Source organism: Rhineura floridana, chromosome 1 (assembly GCF_030035675.1).
Source record: "Rhineura floridana isolate rRhiFlo1 chromosome 1, rRhiFlo1.hap2, whole genome shotgun sequence".
Taxonomy (NCBI): Eukaryota; Metazoa; Chordata; class Lepidosauria; order Squamata; family Rhineuridae; genus Rhineura; species Rhineura floridana.
Window position 1 is genome coordinate 238,056,110 of NC_084480.1, and position 27,658 is coordinate 238,083,767.

General features: G+C 41.3%; 1 protein-coding gene across 6 annotated transcripts in view; it reads left to right on the forward strand.

Annotated features, from left to right (window-relative positions):
* Positions 1–24,320, forward strand: part of PIEZO2 (piezo type mechanosensitive ion channel component 2) — a 417,861-nt gene extending 393,541 nt beyond the window's left edge. For all 6 annotated transcript variants that reach the window (XM_061595221.1, XM_061595247.1, XM_061595237.1 and 3 more), the window contains 9 exons: positions 5,761–5,919; positions 6,510–6,657; positions 8,986–9,174; positions 9,351–9,443; positions 10,769–10,941; positions 12,559–12,678; positions 13,457–13,536; positions 18,876–19,047; positions 23,987–24,320. In XM_061595221.1, the coding sequence (XP_061451205.1) occupies positions 5,761–5,919; positions 6,510–6,657; positions 8,986–9,174; positions 9,351–9,443; positions 10,769–10,941; positions 12,559–12,678; positions 13,457–13,536; positions 18,876–19,047; positions 23,987–24,239 (1,387 nt within the window). In that variant the 3' untranslated portion in view covers positions 24,240–24,320. The remainder of the gene's footprint in view (positions 1–5,760; positions 5,920–6,509; positions 6,658–8,985; positions 9,175–9,350; positions 9,444–10,768; positions 10,942–12,558; positions 12,679–13,456; positions 13,537–18,875; positions 19,048–23,986) is intronic.
* The last annotated feature ends 3,338 nt before the right edge of the window (positions 24,321–27,658 follow it).

A 27,658-nucleotide genomic window follows, 5' to 3' on the forward strand; every position in this document is an offset into this window, starting at 1 on the left:
GTACAGGCCCGGCTTGTCCCAAAATGTTCCCCAGTGCCTAACAAATCCAAACCCTTCCACCCAACACCATCGTCTCATCCACGCATTGAGACTGCAAAGCTGTGCCTGACTGGCTGGTCCTGCACGTGGAACCGGTAGCATTTCAGAGAAAGCCACCTTGGAGGTCCTGGCTTTCAGCATCCTACCTAGCAACCTAAATTTTGCTTCCAGGACCTCACAGCTGCATTTCCCCATGTCGTTGGTGCCAACATGCACCACGACCACTGACTCCTCCCCAGCACTGTCTACCAAACTATCTAAACGACGGGCGATATCCGCAACCTTCCCACCAGGCAGGCAAAACACCTTGCGGTCTGCACACCCATCACACACCCCACTGTCTATGTTCCTAATGATCGAATCACCCACTACAAGGATCCCTCCACCCCCCGGAGATATATCCTCGGCACGAGAGGATAGCTGCTCATCCCCCAAGGAATGGGTCCCTTCTAAGGGATCGTTTCCCTCTTCCTCAGCTGGATGCTCTCCTTCCCCGAGACCATTGTTCTCCATGATAGCAGAAGAGCTATCATCCTTGGAGTGGGACACAGCTATAACGTCCCTGAAGGCCTCCTCCACATACCTCTCTGCTTCTCTCAGCTTTTCCAGGTCAGCCACCTTGGTCTCAAGGAAATGAAGTCGTTCCCGGAGAGCCAGGAGCTCATTGCACCGAGAGCACACCCACGACTTCTGTCCAACAGGCAGATAGTCGTACATGCTGCAGGCAGTGCAAAAAACTGGAAAGCCCCCACATCCCTGCTGGCTTCTTACCTGCATAGTTTTGTTTTGTTTACATCAATGGGTTGGGGACTGCGGTTTAGTTGAGGTCAGGGAACAGACGGGCAGAGTGGGGGGCCCTGGCCTCCTTGCCCTGCTGCTGAACTCGCTCTGCTGCTTAACTCGCCTTGACGCTTGGTCAGCTGGGGCCTTGACGCTTGGTCAGCTGGGGCCTTGACGCTTGGTCAGCTGGGGCCTTGACGCTTGGTCAGCTGGGGCCTTGACGCTTGGTCAGCTGGGGCTCCCTCTAGCTCATGGAGCAGGCTCCCTCGCTAGGGTGCTCTGAATTTATATGTGTAGCTGGTCCCTCCCAGCTACTGCTGCCAGCCAGTGATGTGTTAATTGAGGCTGATGGCTCAACTATCAGCTATCAGCTGGGGCTTAACTCTTTAGGATTATCTCAGGCTTCCTTCCTTTGAAGGCAGGAAGGCAGGCTTCCTTCCTTAGCAAGGGGCGGGGCTGTTTAAGGACTTTTGTTTGTTGTTTTCCCACCTAGAACAGCCTGACCTTTCTTTAACCTAGGGAAACAGAGCTTGTGGTTGTGTTTAAGGAAGGCTGAAGCTGCCCTTTTTAGCAAAGACTGAGCTGACTCTCTCCCTGTATGTATTGGTGGAGTTTCCTTTTTCCCCTTCTCTCTGACTGGGATTTAGATTAACACATATGTGTCCACAGAGGCAGCCTTTCAAAGGACAGTACTATAGCACGTTATCTCAGACCAATAGTAATTTTCAGCCAAGTGGTATTACCACCCTACATGGGTCAGCTTTGGTATGTCCCAACTGAGATCATCTTTCCATGCACAGGAGAAGAAACATTTGTTCTTACCGTGAAATGGTCTTCTCTGTGTATGTCAAAAGATGATCTCAGGGCCGCTCCTTAGGAGGGCTGGGCTGCCATCACTACTCCAGAATAGGCCTCTAGCAGAGTGTGTATGAGTGCTGTTGTGTTTCATCTTATTTTTGTGGTTCCTATCACTGCTCTCCTCATTAGTGGGCTTGTCATCAAGAATTGGAGCAAGGAGCTATGCAGAGCAGGAAGTCCCTGCAAAATTCAACAGTGCTCTTCTGCCTTCAACCGCTAGGTGACATGCACAGAGAAGACTGTGCAAGCCCTAGACCAGTGCCTGGACTCTGTGGTGGGCTGGATGAGAGCCAATAAACTGAGTCTGAATCCTAGGAAGACAGAGGTGCTTTGGGTTGGTGGTTCCTGAGTTCAGATAATCAGTCAGTTGCTTGCTTTGGATGGGGCCTACTCCCTCTGAAAGAGCAAGTTCATAGTTTGGAGGTGCTCCTGGATCCATCTTTGTCACTAGAAGCCCAGGTGACCTCAGTGGCTTTGGCTGGTGAGACACCTATGGTTGATTTTGGTTTGGGATACCTGTTGTCCACGCACTGGTAATCTCCTGTCTGCATTACTGTAATGCGCTGTATGTGGGGCTACCCTTGAGGTTGGTCCGGAAGCTGCAGCTGGTACAAAAAGTGGTGGTGCAACTGCTCACTTAGACAGGGTATTGCCAGCATGTTACCCCACTTCTGAAAGAACTACACTGGCTGCCCATTAGCTACTGGGCCAAGTTCAAGGTTTTGGTTTGGGTACAAAGCCCTATGCAGCTTGGGACCAGGATACCTGAAAGAGCCTCTTACCCCTTATATACCCAGTCAATCACTATGCTCTGCAGGTCAGGACCTCCTGCAGATACCACCTTATCACATCTGATCCCCACAACATAGGAAGGCAACCTTTAGTGTATTGGCCCCTGTCCTTTGGAATTCCCTCCCCTTAAATATTAGGTGCCATTTCTGTTATCTTTTCGGCGCCTACTGAAGACCTTCCTCTTTCAACAAGCCTTTTAAGTAGAGACCTTATCCTAATCTGCATCTGTGTTGGAATTTCTTTTTAAGATGTTTTTAAATCTTTTTTTAAAAAGATGTTTTTAAAGATGTTTTGTTTTAACATGTTTTTGAAGATGTTTGTTTTTAATATATTATTAAAATAATATTTGTTATTAAATAATTATTAAATATTATTTTAATATATTGGTTTTATGATGTTTTAGAGTGTTTTTTGTGTCTTTGTTTACAGCCCTGGGCTCCTACTGGGGTGAAGGGCAGGATATAAATTTAAATTATTTTTAATATGCTGCCAAATCTTCCTGTGGCTGTGGGGGGGTAGTATAACTATTTCTTGTTGTTGTTTATTGTTATGTTTTTATAGCTTGTTTTATTTGCTTTGTTTTAACATTGTGTAAGTCACTTGGGGACCTTTGGGTATCAGGCAAATAATAATAATAATAATAATTTTTACAAATTTGTAGGGCAGTACAATATCTCACAGAGGAGGTCAGGTCTCCTGCTCCCCTGGTGCATTCACTACAGCTGCCCGGTTTCCCTGCTTTTTAAAGTTTGATAGAAATATCTGTTGGCTCTATGTATGTTCTTAAACCACAAGGGTTTTTTTGCTTATTAGTAAATTTATCCTAAACTAGTAGATGTTATGATACTTCTGTGAAGATAACAATAGGATTTTATATGGATCCAAACAACTAGATTAATAATATGATTGGTGTATGTTTAAGTCTTGTATTGTTAGTGCTCACAATGGATCAGGTTATGAAACAGGAAATAAATAATATTATGTAAGATACCAATAGGATCAGCAACAAAATGCTGCAGTGTGGAGTGCTTCCTGTTCAGAGTTCTAGCCATTCCAACTTCCTGTTCCCACACACCTAGTCAGTTGGCCATTGAGCACTCTCAATCAGTCAGACCATGGCTTTTTTCCCAGCAGGAGTGAGGGAAAAGTGAAGCGTCCATGATTTCAGCAGTGTGCAACAACATGCTGCATATTCACATTTAACCATTTTAACTGTGGTTGAAAGTGATGTGTGAATGAGGCGACTCTGTAGATCAGGGATGGTGAACCTGTGCCCCTCCAGTTGTTGTGGGATTACAACTCCTATTGGCCCTCACCATTGGCAATCTTGACTGGGTCTGATGGGAGTTGATCCAACAACATCTGGAGGGCCCCTGGTTGCCCAGCCCTGGTTTAGATACTTTAATAAACAGAAATAACACCTGCTGCTGAGCAGAATAGAACATCACTAGAACATCACTCTTTGGTTGATTAACAAGAAGAAAACAATGTTTTAAGTATACATTTTATTATAAATCTAAGATAACTGCTGTAATGCAGCCTAAGCTTTTCCCAGCTCTGCTGGTTTTGTATCAGTTGAAACTGGTTTGGAGCAGAAGCTATGCTTGCTTCCCCATCACAGCCTATAAAGTATTTTGAACAACCAGTTTGTAAAGGAAGAATCAGCCTGAAACTAATTATGCCGATACAGAAAATGAACAGCAACACTGTCGTATACCACCATGCCTATGATTCAGAAAGATCAAAGGCTGTTTCATACTAAAACAGGCACCTGAATGCAGTTAACAAGATTTGGAAGAATTTGTATTTATTTATTTATTTGTTTGTTTGTTTAAATGCCTTAGAGCTGATTATAACATTAAAAGAAACTATCGTAAAACTATAAAATAACTGCTACTCAAAACCCAGTTATCTTTAGATATAGTAATACACAGGCCAGTGATTTTTTTAAATACAGTTTTTATTGACATTTTGTAAACACAAAGATGACATCAGTTGCAGTCTTCCAAACAAAATCTGCATGACATAATAGAATCACAAAACAAATGGAAATCTACACCCCACCCTCCTGTAGCAGATTTCTGGGAATAAAACAGGCCAGAGATTTTATATCAATCAAACACATGGACATGGATTGCCTCAAGTCAATCCTGATTTACAGCGACCCTATGAATAGGTTTTTCATGGTAAGCAGTGTTGAGAGGTGGTTTACCACTGCCTTCCTCTGAGGATATCAATCAAAAGGCATGATGAAAGAGTGTTTACCTTGTGCAGTGATTCTTAACAGGTTTTGGGTCATAGATCCCTTTGAGAATCTGATGAAAGTTAAGGGCCCCTATAAATAATTAATACAATTAATTTTATTACACTGTAATTTATTTATTTTTGCACCCAGTTCACAGAAGCCCGGAAGCCCACCCATGGAACTACAGGTTAAGAACCCCTGAACCAGTGCCTTAAAAATAGAAAGCAACAGCTGGACCACAAGGGAGAGCATATTCTAACCTGGGGTGCTATAGTTGGGAAAGGCTCTCTCAGAAGTCATAGACCTCTGGTTTTCCTAAAAAATGAAAATGCCAAGAGGGCAGATTTCAACTCATGGGCACAATTATATAAGGAAAAATACTCCTAGGTGACTAGAATGGTAAAAAAAATGCAGAATATTTCCTTATGAAACCTGGATTATCTCTTCTTTAAAATGTGATTTGCAAAAGTTTAGGAAATTCATTTTAATGTCTAATCCGCTCCATCCTCCTGATAGCTCAGTATTAACTGTTTAAATAGATTTATATGTTGAGCCTTTGTAAGTGTCTGCACTTTCCAGTGTGTTTTTCCTACTAATGGTTTGAAGAATCTGGAATCAAATAATCTACATTACTGGATCATTTGAGCATCATCCAGTCAGCTGCTTAATACATTGCAGATGTATTGTTGAACTTGCATTTGCCCTCTTTCTAAAAACAGGTGTCCAGAGTCTATTTAAACTGGAGATGACCTGAAATTTTTCAGAATACATTTTTCTGATAAAGTTTCTGAGATTTTTCTTGTTCTGACCTCTGTCCCCTAGAAAAAGGCCACATTACAGAATATTGTCTGAATATTCTTCACAATTTTTCTGTGATGGCCACCATTTCTCTCTCTCCCTCTCTCTGTCTCTCTGTCTCTCTCATACACACACACACACTATCCTGTAACAACACAAGATCCAGCAATTATGCCCAAGAGAATGTTGCCCCCAGTAGGAAAAAAGTATATTTATCTTCATTTTATCCCATCTGTTTTATGTTGCAGGAAATTTAGCCAAAATACAGTTGCACAACTTTGGTATTTTGTGAAATGTGTTTATTTTGGATTATCAGCATATCAGATACGCTGTGGCTACCCAACCCGTGTACTCGGCAATTTCCTCACAAAAAGTTATAATTATGTAAACCTCTTCTTATTTCAAGGGTGAGTATTTATACACATCTTATTTCTCTTTGTCACACTTTAAAAAAAATAGTCTGCTTTTACCCCCAGATAGGGTCTTCAAGGGTGGCATACACTTGTTGTTTTATTTTTGGCACCTTAAGGTTTTCTATGTTTTGTGATGCTGAGTCATTTAATATGATTTGATGATCATCAGTGCAGACAAATGGTACTAAGGTTGGTGATTCATCATGAAATAAATCTAAGCTACATGGGTGAGATCCAGACTCACCCACTTCCATGCACAAGTGGTAAAGTGCTTCTAATGCATGGGAAGGGGCAAAAATTACTTTGGAGGCTGCCATACCTTACAGGGTGCTTCTTGGTGGGGGGAGGCTTTACCGCATGAGGGTAAAACTTAAAGTTCCTTTGTGCAAGCAGAGCAGCTACTCATGCTAAGTTAGAACCCATGAATGATGAGAATGTAACTAATATTTTAGAACTCATAAAATGTATCAAAGACACTTAATCAACACATAAATTACCTGAAACCTTAAATTAATGCTGCAACTTGTTTAATATTCTTCAAGCTAAAACGGATCTTTCATCTGTGGTGATTTCTCTTTCTTTAGATTCCGCTTGGTGCCATTCTTGACTGAGCTGAGGGCAGTAATGGACTGGGTTTGGACAGATACCACATTAAGCCTTTCTAGCTGGATCTGTGTTGAAGATATTTATGCTCATATATTCATCCTAAAGTGCTGGCGAGAGTCTGAAAAAGTAAGAAAATCATTTTTTTAACATCTTTTATCATAGCATTTGTAATGAAGGGATAGATCATTTTGCAAGATCTTGAAGAAATTCAAGATAGAAAATACATATCTGAGAATCATATTCCAAAAAAGGAATATGAAGGTATTTGCTTATGTACATGTATATAACGTTTCACAGCAGTAGTGGTGAAAATGGTGAATTCCATGTTAAGAATCATTAGGAAATGGATTGAAAATAAAGCTGCCTTTATACAAATCTGTGGTATGGTCACATTTGGAATTCTGTGTACAGTTCTAGTCACCACACATCAAAAAGGATATTGTAAAGCTGAAAAAGGTTCAGAAAAGGGTAACCAAAAATTAACAAGGGATTGGAGCAACTCCCTTATGAAAGGTTGCAGCATTTGGAGCTTTTTAGAGACAAGTAAAGAGGGACAAGATATAGGTGTATAAAATTATGTATGGTACAGAGAGAGTGGGTAGGGAGATATATATATATATATCTGTCATAATATTGGCACCTGAGGTCATCTAGTGAAGCTGAATGTTAGAAGATTCAGGAAGTCTTTCGTCACACAACACATAGCTAAACTGGAATTCACTGCCACAAGATGATGTGATGACTACCAGCTTGTACAGCTTTAAAGGAGATTAGACAAATCATAGAGGATAAGTATGTCAATGGCTACTAGTCATGATGGCTATATTACCTCTAGTATAACAGGTAGTATGCCTCTGTGGATCGTGAGCGGGAAAGTGCTGTTGCACTCATGTCTTTCCGATGGACTTTCCATAGGCATCTGGTTGGCCTCTGTGAGAACAGGATGCTGGATTAGTTCTATGTTGGAGGTGCTTCACGTAGTTTTGTGCTCATCTAATTTTCTTTCAGGTACCTTCACAGATAAATAAACAATTGTGTCTGTAACTGTAAACATCTGATTGTATATGTGGATCCCAGAGACCATTTAAAAGTCAGACAAAAATTAAAACTGAGAGTCTCCAAGAAAGGTTAAATTTAAGACTTCTGAAAAGAAGAGCTGAAATAACTTAATGGTGATTTTAAAAAAAACTAGGAACTTAAGGCCAGGGCATAAAAAGTTATAAATAACAACTGAACCTGGTTCAAATGCAATGGTCCAAAAAGTTCCTTATTTACTTACCTGAAACAGGAACTCTTAACCAAAAGCATAACTGTTAAACATAAATTTATGTGAACTCCAGGATATAGTTTCTAAATGGACCACTGCAATGTTTTAACCATGGGTACACTCCAGATCCATTAAAAGCAGCTGAAATGTTGCCACTAACTTCAGGATTTAGGTTGCAACTCTAATTTATTATTTTTGGCTTGCAATCAGTATTTTGCATGCCTTGTTAGCTCTTTTAAACCATTGTCAGCAAATGTTGTTAATTCCTATTTCTTCAGTTTATTTCCTTTTCTCTTCTTCATTTTGAGATCACAGTAACCCTATGAACACCGTTCTATAGTTTAGTTTAATAACTCTTCTTCATCAGCTGATTGCTGAGGACTATCTAAGTCCTCTAAGTGATCATCTAAGGGCCTATTCTCACAACTTCTGGCCTTCAAAAAAAAAAAGCCTGTGTTGAGTGTCATCTGATAGTGTTTGCTAGACCAGCAGTGTACCGCTACTGCCCTGTACTGCCTTGGCTTTTAGTATGTCACTGCAGAATTCAGCATGTGGGTTAGCAGTGGAATGCCAACAACTGAGTTCAGTACATGACAGCAGATCATATTCAGGATGCACAAGTTGTTCTTTCCGACAGCTACCACATGATGAAGTGATTTTGAAGATAGGACCCAAAGCAACTACTCTAGGAAAAGCCCTAAAAACATGACTGGAAATCTAATTCACATAGGCCAAGCCAGGGTGTTGCAAAGGGATTTTGTCATCATTGTCAGCTAAATTACCATCCTCTGCAAAACAAGTTGTGATGTATGATGACTCATGTTCATTATATGGGTACTTGGTTTAACTTATTGTCCCCTCTCTTTCTCTCTCTCTTTATCGTGGATGATATGATTTTTAAGGGAGTTCAACCTATCCTCCAGCCTGCAACTTTTAAGACTGCATTAATAATAACATTGAAAAGGTTAATTGTAGTTGGAAAGATTGGCAGGGTATGTTCCTTGAAGAAAATATGAATGAAAATAAGTCTACACTATGTTTTAAAAATACTTGTATCATTTTTTAAAGAGTTAATTAAATAAGGTTCACAGTTTAGAATGGTTGATCCATAAAATCCAAAATTAAAAGAATTTTTTAAAACCCTAGAAAAACACATTTTTCCTAATGTTTGATATTTTTTATTACAGAGATATCCGCAGCCAAGGGGCCAGAGGAAGAAAAAGGCTGTGAAGTATGGAATGGGTGGCATGATTATCGTTTTGCTGATTTGTATTGTATGGTTCCCACTGCTCTTCATGTCTCTAATCAAATCTGTTGCAGGCGTCACAAATAAGCCTCTTGATGTATCCATCACAATAACTTTAGGAGGCTACCAGGTACAAACTAGAAACTAAAATACCATATGTGGCCTTTCATTCGTTTCCTTTAAATACTAATTTTTTCTTACATTAATGTATGCCTTGAGTTTTAGTAAAAAGGAAACCTGCTGCTCCTGCTATTTTAAGAAAAACACACCCTGTAACTTATTGAACTTTGTATTCTTACTTTCCAGCCTATTTTTACTATGAGTGCTCAGCAGAGTCAACTAAAAAATATGACAGCAAAGCAATACACTGATTTCAAAAAACATTTTGAGAAGAATACGGTAAGTAATTTTATTATTTTAAATGCCTGATTTTAAGTGCTTTAAGCCAGTATACAAATAAAAAATATATGTGGTGATTGTGAAATCATCAAAAACATTTCATATTCCCAATATGATCAAGCTGATTATCTCATTGAGCTCATTCCCAGCATCTACATACAATCCCCACTGGACTCCATGGTGACATGCAAGGAAGAAGGGCTGAATACACAACAGGGTGTGACAAGTTCCTATGTGTATGTGCAAAAGGAGGCAGCAGCATTCCACATGCAGGAGTATAGTAATACCTCAGTTAACGAAGTAGATGCACTCCTGGACCTTTCTTCTTTAACAGAAACTTTGGTACCAGAGGTAGGAATAACATGGAAAGAATAGGGATAGGTTCCTGCACTACAAAAAAGAAGAGCAGTTCAACATATTTCAGCAAACATTTTATTCAAAACTAACAATACGCATGTCTGAAACGAAACAACCAAATTAGGTGAGCCTTGCATACTGACCGCTTGAAAGCTTCTTCCAAAATGCACCCACGGATGCCTACCTTGCCTTTTTTTTTTCATCATGTAGCATCTTGCTATACCATTCTAAAGCTTTGAGCTCAGTTCTCTCCGTACACTCAAGCAAGCGGGCAAGGGGCAGTCACGACCCTATGCTTGGTCTCTCTCTCTCTGCCATCCTCCCCTACACTTGAGCAGACGCACCTGCAGTAAGCAGTGCTTCCAGGGCACCTGCACCACCTAGCAAGGAGGAGGGGGAGGGGAAAGTAGATGGAAGGAAGAAGGGGAGAGGGGAGCAGAAGGAGTGGGGAGAAGGGAATTGGAAGGGGAGGGGTGAAGGAAGGGGGAGAGCTGGATTCAGGAACGCTCCCAAACTATACATCTGCTCCTTCAGAGAGAATGTGACAGCATCCAGGGCAGGCAACTTACCAGCTTCCTAGACCCAGGAACCACTCACCCACCCTGTCTCTATCTCGCCAGGATTCAGTAGGAGTGGAACTATTGTAAAACAGTGCCCCCGTATCCCCAAGAATCAACAGCGTCACACTCTCCCTTTCCTTTTCAGACAAAGGCCATCATGCAGAGCAACTAAGGTGATTTCAGTACCAAAACCAGGTCTGAAATATATCTAGAAAATCAGTCTCTATGGAGAGTACTTGGAGTTGATATAACTGCTGTATTATACAGCCACAAGAGTGGCTGTATACAGTATACTATACTAAGGGGCCACGTTTCCCCATATGAACCTCCTGCCCTGGGCTCCTTTGTATCAATAAGAATTTGAAGGTAAAGGGATAAAAATTTCATCTTCCTCCTTTACATTTTTAGGCTGCTTTACAGTTTCTAGAAAACTACGGTATGGAAGATATAACTGTTGCATACCTAGAAGGCAATTCAGATTCCTTATGGACTATCAGCCCTCCCAGCAGAAAAAATATGATTGAGGAGCTTAATTCAGAAAATTCTGATTTTTCTGTAGTTGTTTCATGGAGCATTCAAAGGTATGCCTTCACTGATACCATATAGTGTTACTCTTATTTATCTAATGATCGACACAATGCATGAAAATGGAAATAGACTGCCTTCAAGTTGATCCTGACTTATGGTGACCCTATGAATAGGGTTTTTATGGTAAGTGGTATTCAGAGGGGGTATACCATTAACTCCCTCTGAGGCTAGTCCTCCCCAGCTGGCTAGGGCCTGCTCAGCTTGTCACAGCTGCACAAGCCTGCCCCTTCGTTGTCCACACCTGCCAGCTGGGGGTCAACTGGGCTTCTTGGGACTATACAGCTTGCCCACGACTGCCCAGGTGGCAGGGCACGTAACCCCTGAGCCACTCACTGTGGGGGTGATCTTTAGCTGGCCCTTTACACCCAGGAGACACGAGCGGGGATTTGAACTCACAGACTCTGGATTCCCAGCAAGGCTGTCCTCCCCACTGTGCTATACATATTGCTTAAGGATCACTTTGTCTAAGGCTCTCTGTCACTAGGAACCAACTATAAGGGCCCTGCTGGATCCATGAGTTGTGGTGCAGTTGTGTAAATCTAGAGCACTTGCATTTCATCTCATAGAAAATGGAAGGATGCAAGACCCCAGCCTCCCAAGTTATTAGCATCAAATCAAAAACAGTTGGTTTTCCTGATAGTAAGTTCTCAGAGGTAAAAGTTGCTGCAGCAGGGAGAAACTACTGTGGAAGTACAAGTCATTATTTCTGCACCACTGCAAAACATTCATAGGACTGAGTTGTCAATAGAAATGGTTGGCAGTTTGCCAAAAGCAAAAGCCAGTCCAATGCAGAATCACACCCTCCTGACCATCTGGACAAATGTGCAGATTGGATTTGGTCCTGCTCTTGAATCTCCACATTGCTGGATCCTCCAGTCATCTTACAGATCTCATAAGATCACCTCAAATGAGGTGATCTGAGGACTGCTATTCTGTCCTCCCTGTTGTTTTTCAGAAGTAAGTATACATACCTATAAGTGGCTGACTAGCTAGCATGCAGGGCTCCTGCCATTGCCCACAATGAAAAGTCTCCCTGGGATTGATGGATGCTGATGACATGCCATTGCTCTCAGGCAAAACTATGGGGGGGAAATGGTTGCCCCCTTTTCTTTCATAGAAATATGGGGGAAGCCTCTTTTTTTCTATACAAATTCCCCTGAGAGCAACAGCACATCATTAAGATGCTTTGCTCCCAGGGAGATCTTTTTTCCCCCAGCATGCATGGTGACAGGAGCCCCATGTGCTACCTATGTAGCCACTTGTAGGTGGCTGTAATTTTTTAAACAACAAAGCAAGCCCTCAGAGCACCTGGTGTGTGTGTGTTTTTATGGGGGAAAAAACCCCATGTGGTTTGTAGAACTTATTTGGACTTCAACAACAAAAAACACTTGCAAGTGGAACAGGAAGGACTTTATTTCAGTTTCGTGTGGAACCAGGACCAGCCAGAATTTGGTCTTGGCCCATCCCTATGAAATGTAATAATACAGAGTCTATTATCCAGTGAGAATGGTATTTTAAATATAAGAGTCGAAGAAATCATATGATGTGTTGTGATTATACATTTATAAGCAATGGAATAATGTGACTCTTGTTCATACATTTTCTTAAAGAAATGCCTCTCTTGGAGCAAAAGCAGAAACAACATCAGATAAACAGAATCACAACCTACAAAAGGAAGCAAGAAAAAACATCGCTAAAATGATGAACAGCACAAAGGAAATTACAATAGTGTAAGTTATTTTCTGTATTTAAAAATACATCAGTTGTTCTTATAAACGAAGCTAAAAATTACTAACTTGGGCAAAGATAATAGCAATACTACATATCCTGTAAAGATTTGCTGAAACTTTGCCATATAGATCATTATCATTTTTTGTCAAAGGGATATTTCATAGCTCTTCCTGTTTTCAGTAAGATCATTCTACCAGTTTAAGACTTTGTTCTTTCTTTCCAGCCTCAAAACACTATTAAAAATTGAACATTAAGATAACCACAGTTGACTATATGTATCCTGTACTAGGTTCTGCACTTTATGCAGTGAAAAAAGGCTTGTATACCATCTGCTTGTGTATGTGCGGGCGTGCACACATGCACTGCTAAACAGAGATGTTGACACTGCTAGCTTTAGCAATTAACTATTGAGGAAAGGCAGAATCATTGGAGGCCAGAAGCCCCTGATGAAGCAGCAAGTCCTGGGGGAGAGGCAAAAACAGGAGGGAAGGAAAATGCGGAGAGACACGTGCAATAAGATGGAGGGCCACAGGACAGCTGCAGGTTGCCCACTCTACCCTAAGTGGAGAATATTTAGTGGGAGGAGATCTAGTTAATGAAAAACAGAAAAAAATATTGTGAATGCCAGTACATTTTCTATGCATTGCACATAACTGTGAGACCAAAGTCAGGTCTGGGAATTACAGTCAAGCATTTTCAGCCATAACAGTTATATCAAAAGAAAAATGGTAAATACCCTTGTATTGGTATTGCCCTTAATTAATTTTTATTTTCCAGGAGACTGCCTGAAGTGTATCCACATTATATCAAGGCACCTGGTGATTCTGTTGCAAAACCTATAAAGCAGTTTTTAACAGGTATGGATCTTCATCAGTGAGCTGCTACTTATTTCGAACTGGAAAATATTTCTATATGCTCTCTGATTCTGACACTTTATGGTCTAAATTGCATGCATTAAAGTGATGTGTGTACAGCTGAAGCAAAGTTTCTCAGAAGACATTTTTCTGAGAAAATTTCTGACATTTTTATTTTTCTCACCACCACCAAAAAACACCAGTTTGAAAAGTTTGCTTTGAATATTCTCCACCACTTTTAGTCATGGCCACCATTACCCCCTTCTCACAGTGCCCCTGAATTACTCTAGATAGTAATAAGGACTTTATAGTTATTCACTAATAGGCAAAAAATCTTGCAGTTTAAGAATGTACCTATAGCCAACAGATATTTCTATCAAACTTTAAAAAGCAGCGAAATTGGGCAGCTATGGTGAATGCACCAGGGGAGCAGGAGACCTGACTTCCTCTCTCAGATACTGTACAGCCCTACAAATTTGTCAAAATGCAAACACCATTGGGTTGGTCTTTCACAGTCCAATCCACTTCCTGTGTAGCTTGGAAGAATTTGGTAACATGTGCCTCCGAGCATATGGTGAGTAGTGGCAACACCTGCCATCTCCAAAGATGGAGAATTACATTTTTGTATGTTTGTTGGTGTCATTCTTACTTTGCTTCTTTTCTGTGTTACTACTGTTTCTACAGAGAATCTAACCTAGAAAATTATATTTCTCTCATTATTCATAGTAGAAATCTATGTCAATTTTTTTATTAATTTCGCCTTTTTATTGGTCGATGTCATATGATGGTGAAGATAGCCTTTTTTGTTTCAAACTGGAGGTTGTGCTCCATTTCTATTTTGGGCACATTAACAGTTGAATCTGAAACTGCAGTTTGATGTAAAATCAGACGAATTACAAGATGTTGCTACTTAAGCAATGACTCTAGCTATTCGAAAAAACAAACTTGGCCTGCCCAAGATGCATGTTTTCAGCCTGCTTTGCTTAAACTACTCCATTTAAGGAAAGGTGGGCATGGTAAATTAAAAACATAGAGCACACCTAGAATTTTCTAGAATATATTTCACCTCCCACTGTTTTATCTTGTGCAAACTGAGACACACCTCATGTCCATTGGAAACTATTCTGCAGAACAGTCAGTGCCATTATTCCACAATTGTTTTTGGAGCTTTTTTTTAGTGTTGCAAAGTGTTGCTGTACTTCACATATTCACAGAAGCGGAAGCAAAAGAGAATGATTTACTATAGGAAACTTCACTAAAATTGCAAAGTAAATCAAACATATTTAAAGTGACTATATGAACTATATCAATTGTTTTAATTTGGTTGCTTCCTCCCTGCTAAAACAAGATCAGCACAGCACATCTCTTGTTTCTGTTCTTTGGGCTGACTACAGGTGTTGCCACCACTCACCATATGCTCAGAGGCACATGTTAACAAATTCTTCCAAGCTCCACAGGAAATGGATTGGATTGTGAAAGACCAATCCAAATTGTCTTTGCATTTTGACCAATTTGTAGGGTAGTCCAATATCTCAGAGAGGAAGTCAGGTCTCCTGCTCCCCTGGTGCATTCACTATAGCTGCCCAATTTCCCTGCTTTTTAAAGTTTGATAGAAATATCTGTGGCTATAGGTACATTCTTAAACCGCAAGGGTTTTTGCCTCTTAGTAAATTTCTCTGCTTTTTAGTCCGGGAGGTAAAAAATGGGATCCAGTGCAAGTTTGCTGAGAATGGATTGATCATTTGCATGCTTATTGAGTTCAGTGGGATTTACTCCCCTGCAATCATGCTTAGGATAGGTAAAACTGACCATGGGGAGGGACACCTGGAGTGGAGTGGAGGAAGAAGGAAGGGGGAGGAGAGGGGAAGGAGGGAAAAGATATGTCTAATCATTTACATGCTTATTGAATTCATTGGGAATTATTCCTGTGCAATTTTGGGTAGGATAGGTGAAACTGACAATGGGGCAGAAGGAGGAGGGGGGAGAGTAGAGGGAAGGAAGAAGGGGGAGAGGAGAGCAGAAGGAGGGGGAGGAGACGGAGGGGATTGGAAGGGGAGGGGGGAGGGGTGAAGGAAGGGGGAGAGCTGGATTCAGGAATGCTCCCAAACTATGCATCTACTCCTTCAGGGAGAATGTGACACCATCCAGGGCAGGCAACTTATCAGCTTCCTAGATCCAGGAACCACTCACCCACACAGTCTGTATCTCGTCAGGATTCAATAGGAGTGGAACTATTGTAAAAGAGTGCCCCCCTACTCCCAACTTGGGCAGTCTCCCAGAAAAATACCTTGGTCAATGGTATCGAAAGATGCTGAAACGTGAATGAGAATCAACAGTGACACACTCTCCCTTTTCTTTTCTGACAAAGGCCATCATGCAGGGCAACCAAGGTGATCTCAGTACCAAAACCAGGTCTGAAATAGATCTAGAAAATATATTTTCTAGAGGGGGAGGGAAGGGACAAAAGGGAGGTGATGGGAGGGAGAAGAAGGGGAGGGCAGGTTTGATCATTTGCATACTTATTGAGTTCAGTGGGATTTACTCCTGTGCCATCATGCTTGAAAATAAAATGGACTGCCTTCACGTAAATTCCGACTTATGGAGACCCTATGAATAAGGTTTTCATGGTAAGCAGTATTCAGAGGTGATTTACCATTGCCTTCCTCTGAGGCTGAGAGGCAGTGACTGGCCCAAGGACACCCAGTGAGCTTCATGGGTGTGTGAGGATGCGAACCCTGGTCTCCCTGGTCATAGTCCTACAATAGGTAAAACTGACCATGGGGGAGGAGGAGGGGGGAGGAGGAGGGGGGAAGGAAGGGATTGGAAGGGGATAGGGGAGGGGGAAGAAGGGGTGAAGGAAGGGGGAGGGAAGGGACAAGAGGGGTTAGGAGGGGGGAGGAGGGGAGGGCAGGTTTGATATTTGCATGCTTTTTTACTTCAGTGGGGTTTACTCCTGTGCAATCATGCTTGAGATAGGTGAAACTGACCTGGGGGAGGGGCAGAGGGAGGAGGAGGGCAGGAAGGGGAGCAGGAGGAAGGAAGGGGGAGAGGAGGAGATTGGCTGGATGGGCACTGGACAGAGGGGAAGCCCCTTTCCTTTCCAAAAGGAAAACATTGTGAACAGTATCATTGCTTTTCAGGGTTTCCCCCACCTTTTTATTCTACAGCAGGCACATGTAGTCTCCCACCCAAATTTAAACTATAGTTGTCCCTGACCACATCTACACCAGACCTTTATTTCACTTTAGGCAGTCATGGCTTCTCCCAAAGAATCCTGGGAAGTGTAGTTAGTGAAGGTGCTGAGAGTTGCTAGGAGATGCCCTGTTCCACTCACAGAGCTCCAATCAGAGTGGCCACTGGAGCTTGGTCAGCAGAATAGAAGTCTCCTCTCAGCACCCTTCACAAACTGCACAGATTCTCTGCGGGAAGCCAGGACTGTCTCATGTGAAATCAAAAGTCTGGTGTGGCCCTCTGATTAGGCAAGCCAGCAGTTGTGAGTCCGGCTTTTAGAACACTGACAGTTGGTACTTACTGAGCACGCCCGACATCATCATTGAGTTCAAGCCAAAAGTTCTTAAATTAATTAAAAATCAGCCAGGCATTTTTTAAACTTTTAAACTGCAGAAGATGAACGTTAGAGTATGGGGCAAGGTCAGTAATAGGATTATAGGTACTCTGTGAACATGGCTGATTTTTAGTTAATTTCAACAGATTATGAGAACTCTGACAGAAAAAAGTCCAAAAGGGCTCTGTTTCCCCCCCCCTTTTTACACTTTGAACTCTTGATTCTCTCTGACTGTTTTGTGTATCACCATGAAAATTTAGAGGGTTGGTAAGCAAGCGTTCCTGAGTTTTGTAAGCTTTTGTTTTGAAATGAGCTTATGGGAAGGATCAGAATGGCATGGGAGTATTTTCAATTTAGCATGGGGGTATTTTCAAGTGCTCTTCAACATTTTATTAATGACTTGGATGAGGAGGTACAGAGCATGCTTATCAAATTTTCAGATGATACAAAATTGGAGGGCATAGCTAATACCATGGAAGACAGAAACAAAATTCAAAGGGACCTTGATAGGCTGGAGCATTGGGATGAAAACAACAGAATGAAATTCAACAGGGATAAATGCAAAGTTCTACACTTAGGAAAAAGAAACCAAATGCACAGTTATAAGATGGGGGATACTTGGCTCAGCCATATGACATGTGAAAAGGATCTTGGAATTGTCGTTGATCATAAGCTGAATATGAGTCAACAGTGTGATGTGGCTGCAAAAAAGGCAAACACTATATTAGGCTGCATTAACAGAAGTATAGTTTCCAAATCATGTGAAGTATTAGTTCCCATCTATTCAGCACTGGTTAGGCCTCATCTTGAATACTGTGTCCAGTTCTGGTCTCTGCATTTCAAGAAGGATGCAGACAAACTGGAACAGGTTCAGTGGAGGGCAGCAAGGATGATCAGGGGACTGGAAACAAAGCCCTATGAGGAGAGACTGAAAGAACTGGGCATGTTTAGCCTGGAGAAGACTGAGGGGAGATATGATAGCACTCTTCAAGTACATGAAATGTTGTCACATAGAGGAGGGCTGGGATCTCTTCTTGATCGTCCCAGAGTGCAGGACACGAAATAATGGACTCAAGTTGCAGGAAGCCAGATTTCAACTGGACATCAGGAAAAACCTCCTAACTGTTAGAGCCATATGACAACGGAACCAATTACCTAGAGAGGTAGTGGGCTGTCCGACACTGGAGGCATTCAAGAGGCAGCTGGACAGCCATCTGTCGGGAATGCTTTGATTTGGATTCCTGCATTGAGCAGGGGGTTGGACTTGATGTCCTTATAGGCCCCTTCCAACTCTACTATTTTATGATTCTATGAATTTAACCATTGCGGAATGCGAAAAATCCATGCTGACTATAGTATACAGCCACTCTCGTGGCTGTGTAATAAAACACATACTTGCATGGTATAAAGTCATCAATGAACTAATATAAAGTTATACAATATAATGTATATGAAATACATTGTGTCTTATTGCTGCTCTGAGTAGCTTCTATACAAGGTATTTTACACACCGAACCCAATAAGAAAGTGCTGGACATTACAACTTTTGGGACCAAGTTTATTTTCAAGTGAGACTGAGCAATTTTGTTTACTCCATCATTTTTTAAAAGATAGTACTCTGTCTGAGGCTCAGATGAAAATGCTTCTGGGTGGGATCCAACTCACAGCCTGCCAGTTGGCCATCCCTGGGTTTAACCACCCCCTGAAATTAAGATAATTTGCAAGGAAGGCATGAGGTACTGACAAAATGGTTTGTTTGTGTGTGTTTTTTTGGTAGGTGGAAAAAATGAAGACATCACTGTTTCACTGTGGAAGAGTAATATAACTGAGTGGTGGGTTCTAAACCAGACTTCAAAAATTGTGGGACAAACAAACAATACAGGTCTGGAACTTATTGTCTTCAGTGACAAAGTTAGCCCTCCTAGCCTTGGATTCTTGGCGGGCTATGGGTAAGCAAACATCTTCTGGTAATATCAGTGTGCCATGTGGCAAATGTAACTGAACTTAAAAATCTATGTTTCCACCCCCTCTGAAGCAGAACTATTTCTGTTTATGGTGTGATACTTCATAAAGCAGATACTTTGGACATATTAAAGAAATACTGCCTTTCCTGGGACCTCTTCAAGATGACCTCCTCTAGATTATGGGAAGTACTACATATGGCATAGACCAATTCAGGTCCTAAAGCAAGGGTGGGGAACCTTTTTCAACCTAAAGGCCTCATTCCTTCATGACCAGCCTTTGGCAGGATTCATGTGAGTAGTGGGTGGGTCTAAAATGAAAGTGAGTAAGATCAAGAGAGCATTTTCAGTGGGCATCACAGCTGGAGAAGAACTCCCCATCTGCAACCTCCCAAAATGCCTTCCCTGCACCACATTAGATGGAAAAAACTTCTACAAGCTTCAGTTGGAGGGTCTTCTGAAGCCTAAAGGAAGCTCTGGAACAGATGTGGAATCTCTATGGTCGCATCTGGTCCATGAGCTTATGGTTTCCCATGCTTGTTCTATAAGATCAACAGAGGCCCAAGATGATGTATTGCATTCCAAGTACTTGTCATAACAGTAACTACATTTCCTATTATGACCACTTACCCTGGATACATTGTGCATGTGTGGTAGCATCTAGGACATCAGTACAAGACCTTAACAATGTAAAACAGGTCTTCTCTGCAATCCAGCAAGTTCAGCTAGTCATCTGTAGAGGTTGAAAAGACCTCTATATGCTGGCTATGTTGCAGTGTTATTGTCACCACACCACAGTTACCTACTAAAGGCCTTGTGTTAATGGGCATTTTCACACAACACCAGTACTTATACTACGTAGAAGGGATGGCTGGTCAACTAAGCATAGCTGGCATATTTTTAAAAGAGTGATTGTCTCACCAATTCTTTGTGCCAGTTGGTAGCCTTGTCCTGAACATATGTTTCCCCTCCACTTCCAGATCAGTGCTAATGGAATGAGATGCATTGGGCTTTTAACATGATTGCCCTGAGTGCCCTCTCTGGCATTGTGGAGCCTCGTTTGCACCTTGGTACACCAGTGAACTAAGTGCAATAAAACAGGCTGGACAACAGCTAAAGCACAAGTGGCAAAACACGTGCTGTGAGGCAGATCGGGCACAAGTAAAACATTTAACCGTGTCTACTGTGTGGTGGTGAGGGCAGTTAAGAAGGCCCACTTCTTTGCCTCCATCGCATCCTCAAGTAGCTGTCCAGTGGAGCTTTTTTGTATTGTCAGGGGTCGGTTGACATCAACTCCAGGAAATGGAGTTTTAGGCCCTTTGGAGGGCCACTGTAAATTGTTTGCGAGGGACTAAAGTTGCTTGGCTCTATAGCAATCTTGATGCCCCATCCACATCTGCTGTACTCCCCAGTGAGAGCCAGTGTGGTGTAGTGGTTAAGGTGTTGGTCTACAACCTGGGAGACCAGGGTTCGAATCCCCACATAGCCATGAAGCTCACTGGGTGACCTTGGGCCAGTCATTGCCTCTCAGCCTCATGAAAACAGCCTCAAAATCAACTTGAAGGCAGTACACACTCCCCAGTGAGGTGTCCAGTGCAACTTCTGCTGCAACTTCTTGGGATCGGTTTCAGTTGATGCGGCCTTGTAGACAAGGTGCTTGTGACAATGTGACCAGCAGCATGTCCTCTCAACCCTTGCCCTTCTTGGCTCATTAAAGCTTGCCAAGGGGGTATGACCAAGTGGATCCAGGGTGTGGTCAACATGTCTTTGCAGAAGGGAATGGTCCCAGCTCCCCTGAGGCAGTGGTGTGACTGCTTCTGAAAAAACTCATTGGTTTGTGACAACTCCTGCCCGGTTGCAAATACCCCCTTTTTAGGAAAGGTGATTGAGAGGGTTGTGGCTCAGCAATTGCAAGTACTCTTGAGTGAAACAGATTATCTTGACCCATCCCAGTCTGGGTTCAGGCCTGGTTATGGGACTGATCCGGGCTTGGTCACCCTGATGGATGACCTTTATCAGCAGAAGGACAGGGGAGTGTGACCCTGTTATTCTTACTTGATCTCCTGGCAGCTTTTGATACCATTGACCATGGTATTCTGAGCCGACTTGGTGAGGTGGGTATCTAGGCACTGTTTTACAGTGGTTCCGATCCTACCTCCAGAGTGTTTTCAGAGAATAGCATTGGGGCATTGTCTTTCGGCCCCCTGGCAGTTAAGCTGTGGGATGCCACAGAGTATCATCTTGTCTCAATACTGTATAACATCTATATGAAGTCCTTGGGAGTGGTCATGAGGAGATTTGGGGCAAGGTGTCAGAAGTATGCTGATGATATCCAGCTTTATTTCTCTGTAACATCTGAATTGGGAGAGGACCTTGCAAGCCCTGGACCTGTGCCTGGACTCAGTGGTGAGCTGGATGAGGGCCAATAAACTGAATCCTAGCAAGACAGAGGCAGTGTGGGTTGGTGGTTCTTGAGTTTGGACAATTGATCAGTTGCCTGGTTTGGGTGGAGTCGTACTCCTGAAAGAGCAGGTCCGTAGTCTTGGGCGGGGTGTGTGTTCCTGGATCCATCTGACCTCAGTGGATCGGAGTGCCTTTTACCAGCTTTAGCTAATAACACAGCTGTGGCCATTTTGGACCAGGATAGCCTGACCACTATTGTCCATGCACTGGTAACCTCCAGACTGGATTCCTATAATGCGCTGTATGTGGGGCTGCACTTGAGGTTGGGCCAGAAGCTGCAGCTGGTGCAAAATGCAGTGTCGCAACTGCTCACTGGGGCAGGGTATCGCCAATATGTTATTCCATTGCTAAAAGAATTGCCCTGGCTGCCCATTAGCTACTAGGCCAAGTTCAAGGTGCTGATTTTGGTGTATAAAGCCCTATCAGCTTGGGACCAAGATACCTGAAATATTGTCTTACTCCTTATACACCCTGTTGATCACTGCGCTGTGCAGGTGTGGGCCTCCTGCAGATACCACCTTATCAGGAGGTCCGTTCTGCACAACATAGGAACACTTTTAGTGTTGTGGCACCTACCCTTTGGAATTCCCTCCCCTTCAATATTAGACAAGCACCATCTCTGTTATCTTTTCAGTGCCTATTGAAGCCCTTCCTGTTTCAACAAGCCTTTTAAGTAGAGACCTTATCCCAGTCTGCATCTGTATTAGAAGTGATTTTTAAGATGGTTTTAAAGATTTTTTTAAAAAATGTTTTTAAATGTTTTGTTCTAATATATTTCAAAGTATGTTTTTAAGACATTTTAGAGTGTTTTTCATGTTTTTGTTTGCAGCATGTTACTCCTTCTGGGAGGAAAGCGGGATATACATTTAATAAATGAATTAAATAAATAAATAACACTAAATCAGCTGGAGGGAAGCTGCCACCCCAGTGCTGTCTAACTTCACAACTTTTCCCTCTGCCAATATAGGTAGTTGCTGCTATTAAAGGGTGTAGTTCTCTAATCCTTAATTCATTTGCATATATGTACAATGGTTTGGGTACTGCATTCCTGTCAGCAATACTCCATTTACATGATGCCCTGACTGGTCAAAGGGGGAGATAATTTTTAACATTTCCACCTTCCCCTGCAGCCGCCTGTGCTCTCCAGAACAGTGTGGAGCATGGCATGGGGAGCTAAAGGGAGACTCAGCAAAAATCACCTCTACTTCCCTTCTGCCAATGAGAGCCTCCACTAGATCAAAAGCCTTCCATGAATGGAAGAGACATTTAAGATCTAGGTGAATGGCCCAATTTTGACAATCAATTATTGACTTTCAAACCATAATTATTAATGGGGAACAAGATATGAGACCATGTGCTGCCTTCTCACTTCACTTCCCCCCTTCCTTGACACTTCCATCTTGGGTTAATTAAACTACAGCAAGCTATAGTTAACTACTGTTAGGTGAAATGGATAGCTGTGATTTAATGTCCATTTACTAATGAGGGTCTTAAATAAGTTTGAAGTTGGTTTAAGATCCTGGTTAGTAAACTGACATTAAACTACAATTTCCTATTTTAGATAGAACCGCTAATTGCAATGTAATTAAACAAGGATATAAATACTGAGTGAGGAGGGAGCACGTGGTCCATTGCTTATTTCCATGGCTAAACTATGGTTTAGCAAGTTGTGAATTGAATATCCAAACTAAGGAATAGTTTATAATAAATGCTACTAGCTTACACTAAAAAAAAAAATGTAGGGATGGAACAAGGTGAATTTTGACAGTATTTTCTTCCAGATTAAGGGTTGTATTCAACGTAGTGCTAAGTCAGGGTCCACTCAGCCCAAGGATTTTTATTAGCACAATGGGACTTTCCCCTCTCTTCTCTCCCTGTGTGCCCTCTAAATCTGTTCTAGGAGTTCCCCCAACCCTCCAGAGCAAGTCTGAGGAGAGTGCTGGGTTGCACACAGAGGGGGAGTAGGGGGGACTTCCACTGCGCTAGTGGTAATCCTTACACTGATGGGAGGAGTTAGTAGAATACTGCCCCAAGACCACTCCTGATCTTTCAGTTTGCTAAGCTTCACTGATGAAACCAAATTGAATCTTCCATGTCACTGGCAGGGTAGCACAATCCTAGATCTCAGTCACCATGTAAACTTTTTGTATAACCCTTCTGCCCTTACACTTACAGAAACTACATTCATTTGCACATTCTTCCCCTGTTACTTGTGCCTCTGTCTTTCCTCCTCTGTCTTCATTTATATAGTAACCTCCTCAGGAGAGGGACATATTTGTTTTGGTGAGCAGGGAGAAAGAAGTAATTTGGAGGAATTAAATTCATTTTAAAAAATACACCTAATTTATAATTCACTTTAATTTTAAACTTTCTTCTCAGTTATCCACATCTCATGATTTTCTGCTTGCATTTGAAATTATTTCACATTTTAAAATGATCTTGCCTTTTCTTTCTTGTTTTGCAGCATCATGGGATTATATGCTTCAGTTGTCCTGGTAATAGGAAAATTTGTCCGTGAGTTCTTCAGTGGGATTTCCCACTCCATAATGTTTGAAGAGCTTCCCAATGTAGATCGCATCCTCAAACTGTGTACTGATATCTTCTTAGTGCGAGAGACTGGAGAACTGGAATTGGAGGAAGACCTATATGCAAAATTAATATTCCTGTACCGCTCACCAGAGACTATGATCAAATGGACTAGAGAAAAAACAAATTGATCTTTTGGGGATTCACATTGTAATTCAAGATGACTTCATCTGATTGTCATTTTTTTAAATAAAAGCACAACATTCTCTTAAGAGTGAAGCCTTTTATAATTGAGCAGCAATGAATTTTCTGCTCATGGAGTTAATTTGGCTCTCTAGATGAAGAAGGCAGGCCTTTGTTTTCAAATACAACTCTCATGTCAGAGAAATCTGCTATTAATTTTAGTGAACAAAATATTCTGCATCCATGTCTGACTAAATTAAGACTTGGGCCTCAACTCACTTTCAGGGGGAAAATAAGGATATTGCAGATGAATTAACTGGACCTTCACTTATTCTGGAGTGATTGGTCTTGGATTGTGCAATATGCTGTTTTGCATCACTGACTTTCAAGGGACATCTGAGTTGCCCTTCTAGGAAATCCAAGACAATGGGTTACAGCAGGTGCTGAAGGCAACTTTATTATGTGCTTTTCTAGGAAACAAGATCTGTTGAAGACTCTGCAGATGTACTGGAAGGAAAAAACTTCAGTGACATTATCTTTAACTGCCTTATTTTATTTGAACAATTACAGGAGACATTGAAAACATCAATGACTTTACTCAGGAAAATAAAAACTATCAAAGTTTAACTAGTGAATAATGATTATGGTGAAACATTGTAATATTTTGCTGGGTCATTTGCTTTGAATATCTGCTCCCAGGTAGGTGAGGATTTTTTAAAGCCAGTTGAACTTTATAAGGCCTTTATCTGGTTCAGATCCAATGAATAGTTGTGGTTTGGCAAAACAAATTAAGGTTTCTTTTAATATCTGAACTCAGGCCTCCCAACACACCATGGTTGGTTTGGGGCCAACAAACCAGCATCTGAAACCACAGTTTGGAGCTGGTTTACAGTTTGTGCTAACTGTGTTTTGCTGTTATGTCTGAATTCACAGACCATTGACAAACCACAGTTAAGGCCATTGCTCTCCCAAAAAACTGTTCCACCATGGAAATTAGAGTGAACTTATTTAGCTGAGTCTTGACCAGCTGGGAAAGACAAGAAGCTTCAAACTGTTTTTTTCCTGTTGTATGTCTAGAAGGTCAAACCATGGGACAACTTCTTAATTATGGATAGCATTAACCATGGTTTTGCATTTCACTTGAATCCAACCTTCGATTTCTTTGAAACATTTGAAGACAAAATAAGGAGATCTTTGCTTCCTACAACATGTTTTCCCCTATCTTGATATCTAAATGTAACAATCTGATTTCTACCTAGTATTTCCTTCTAATGTTTCAGGTATACAGAAATGTTAACATATTCAAATTCTCATTTTTAATGTCCAAGATGAAAGTTCCCAGTTATAAGAAAAATGTATATAAAGAGCTTGAAAAAATTAGCTTTTCTTAAATTGCAATTGGTGAACACCAGCTGTTTAGTAGAGGACAGCGTAGCATGTTTAGTGTTGCAATGTAGTTTTCATTACATGATTTAGAAAATGCCATTTCTCAACAAAGAACAAACATTGAATGGGTAAGGTATGCTAAAGAGTTGTACTGCGTAGTTTTCATTCCATACTAACAAAGCACATGTTGCAAAGTCATTTTAGAAGTTTTTTTCCTATGCTTGTTTACACTGAATGAAAAATTCTTTTATAAACTAAATGTGTCTAAGTTGTGAGACTGTCGGTAATCGTTGAAGAATCATCTTAGCTATTTATTGTATGTGATAATGTAATAAGTCGCTAGAAGGTAGATGACACATGGGAACCGAACAGGAAACAGTAAAATTAGTTGCATATTTCAATCTAGGGTTGTGTGTTAACTAGAAGAACATAGTGACATGCCCACACATTCATTAAAGTATTTCTGGTACTTTTCCATACTGTGAAAATCTGCATGTTGATGCTAGGAAGAACACGCCAAAATAAACCACTTCAGCATATTGTACCAATAAAACACATAGTGACTGGAACACATTCAAAGACATCATAATTTCCTGACAAACTATAATAAAACTGAGATTATTCAACTATAAAGAGAGATTTGTTTCCAGGCCCAATTCAAAGTGCTGATTTTGACCTTTAAAGCCACGAACACCCTTGGACCAATGTACCTGAGAGATCACTTATGCTCATATGTGCCTGACCGTGATTTAAGATCATCTGGCTCTGGTCTCCTCTGGATGCCTGGAATGAAAGATGTTAGACTGGCAGGCACACGGGAGAGAGCCTTTTCAGCCATGACCCCATGGCTTTAGAATACCCTACCCCAAAAAGCCCATTCTGCTCCCTCCCTGATGGTATTTTGGAGACTTTTGAAAACCATCTTGTTCCGGAGAGCGTTTGGGAGGGACTGAAGGTATAGCCTGAAACTGATTTTATTTTTCCCCCTTTCTACTTTTACCTCTTTAGTCCCCTTTTAATATCACTCCCCTTGAATTGTTAACTGTATTTCATGTATCTTTATCTATTTTAAAGGGTTTTTTGAGTTTTTATTTACTATGTATGATGGCATTGTGAGCCACCCTGAGTCCCCCATTGTACAGTAGAAGGGTGGGATAGAAATATTTTAAATAAATAAAATGTATTACTAAAAGTCAGCTCTTTTTGTAAAAAAAAGGACATTGAATCAATATAAAGTCTTTTAAATACTTAACATTATATTGATGCATGAAGTGTTTATAAATGTATGCAGATCCAAAACTTATACAAGATGAAAATTTGCATATATTGGGCTCCACATAGAAATCTGACAGATCTACTGCTACCCCTGACATATCAGGGTCTTTTGTTCCCATTGTTTACAAATTTTCCTCCTGTTACCTATATAGCTAAATCCATCTGCCACCTAAAGATAACTCTTCATGCATCAGACAAAATGGTCCATAAAAGCTTATGCCAAAAAACTAACAATAATATCATTAGCCTGTAAAGAGCCATAGGACACTGTTCTGCTGCAAGAGATTAACATGGCTCCCCTATGGAATTTGAATCAATTTAGTAAAACAGGGCTAGTAGAGGCTAAAAAAGAACAACCCTGCTAGATTTAGACCAAAGTCATGCTTCCTGTTTTCCCTTAGCAGCCAACCTCATGGTTCCAGGAAGCCACAACTAGGACACAAAAGGAAAAGTTTTCTCCTGCTGTTTGTCCATCAGCAACTGGTACTCAGAGGCATCTTGCCTTCAAATCTGGAGACTGCATTTAACTATCATGGCTATAGTTCATGATGGAACTCTCCTCCATGAGTTTCTCTGCATACCCTTTTAAAGTTGTCTAGAATCAGTAGCCATCAACTCATCTTGCAGCAGCAAACTCCATAAGCTAATTATGTGTTATACAAAAAAGTACTTTTTTGTCCTATCCTGAATCTATTGCCAATCATTTCATTGATTCATTCATTGAATGTCTTTGAGTTCTAGTACTATGAAAGAGGGAGAAAAACTT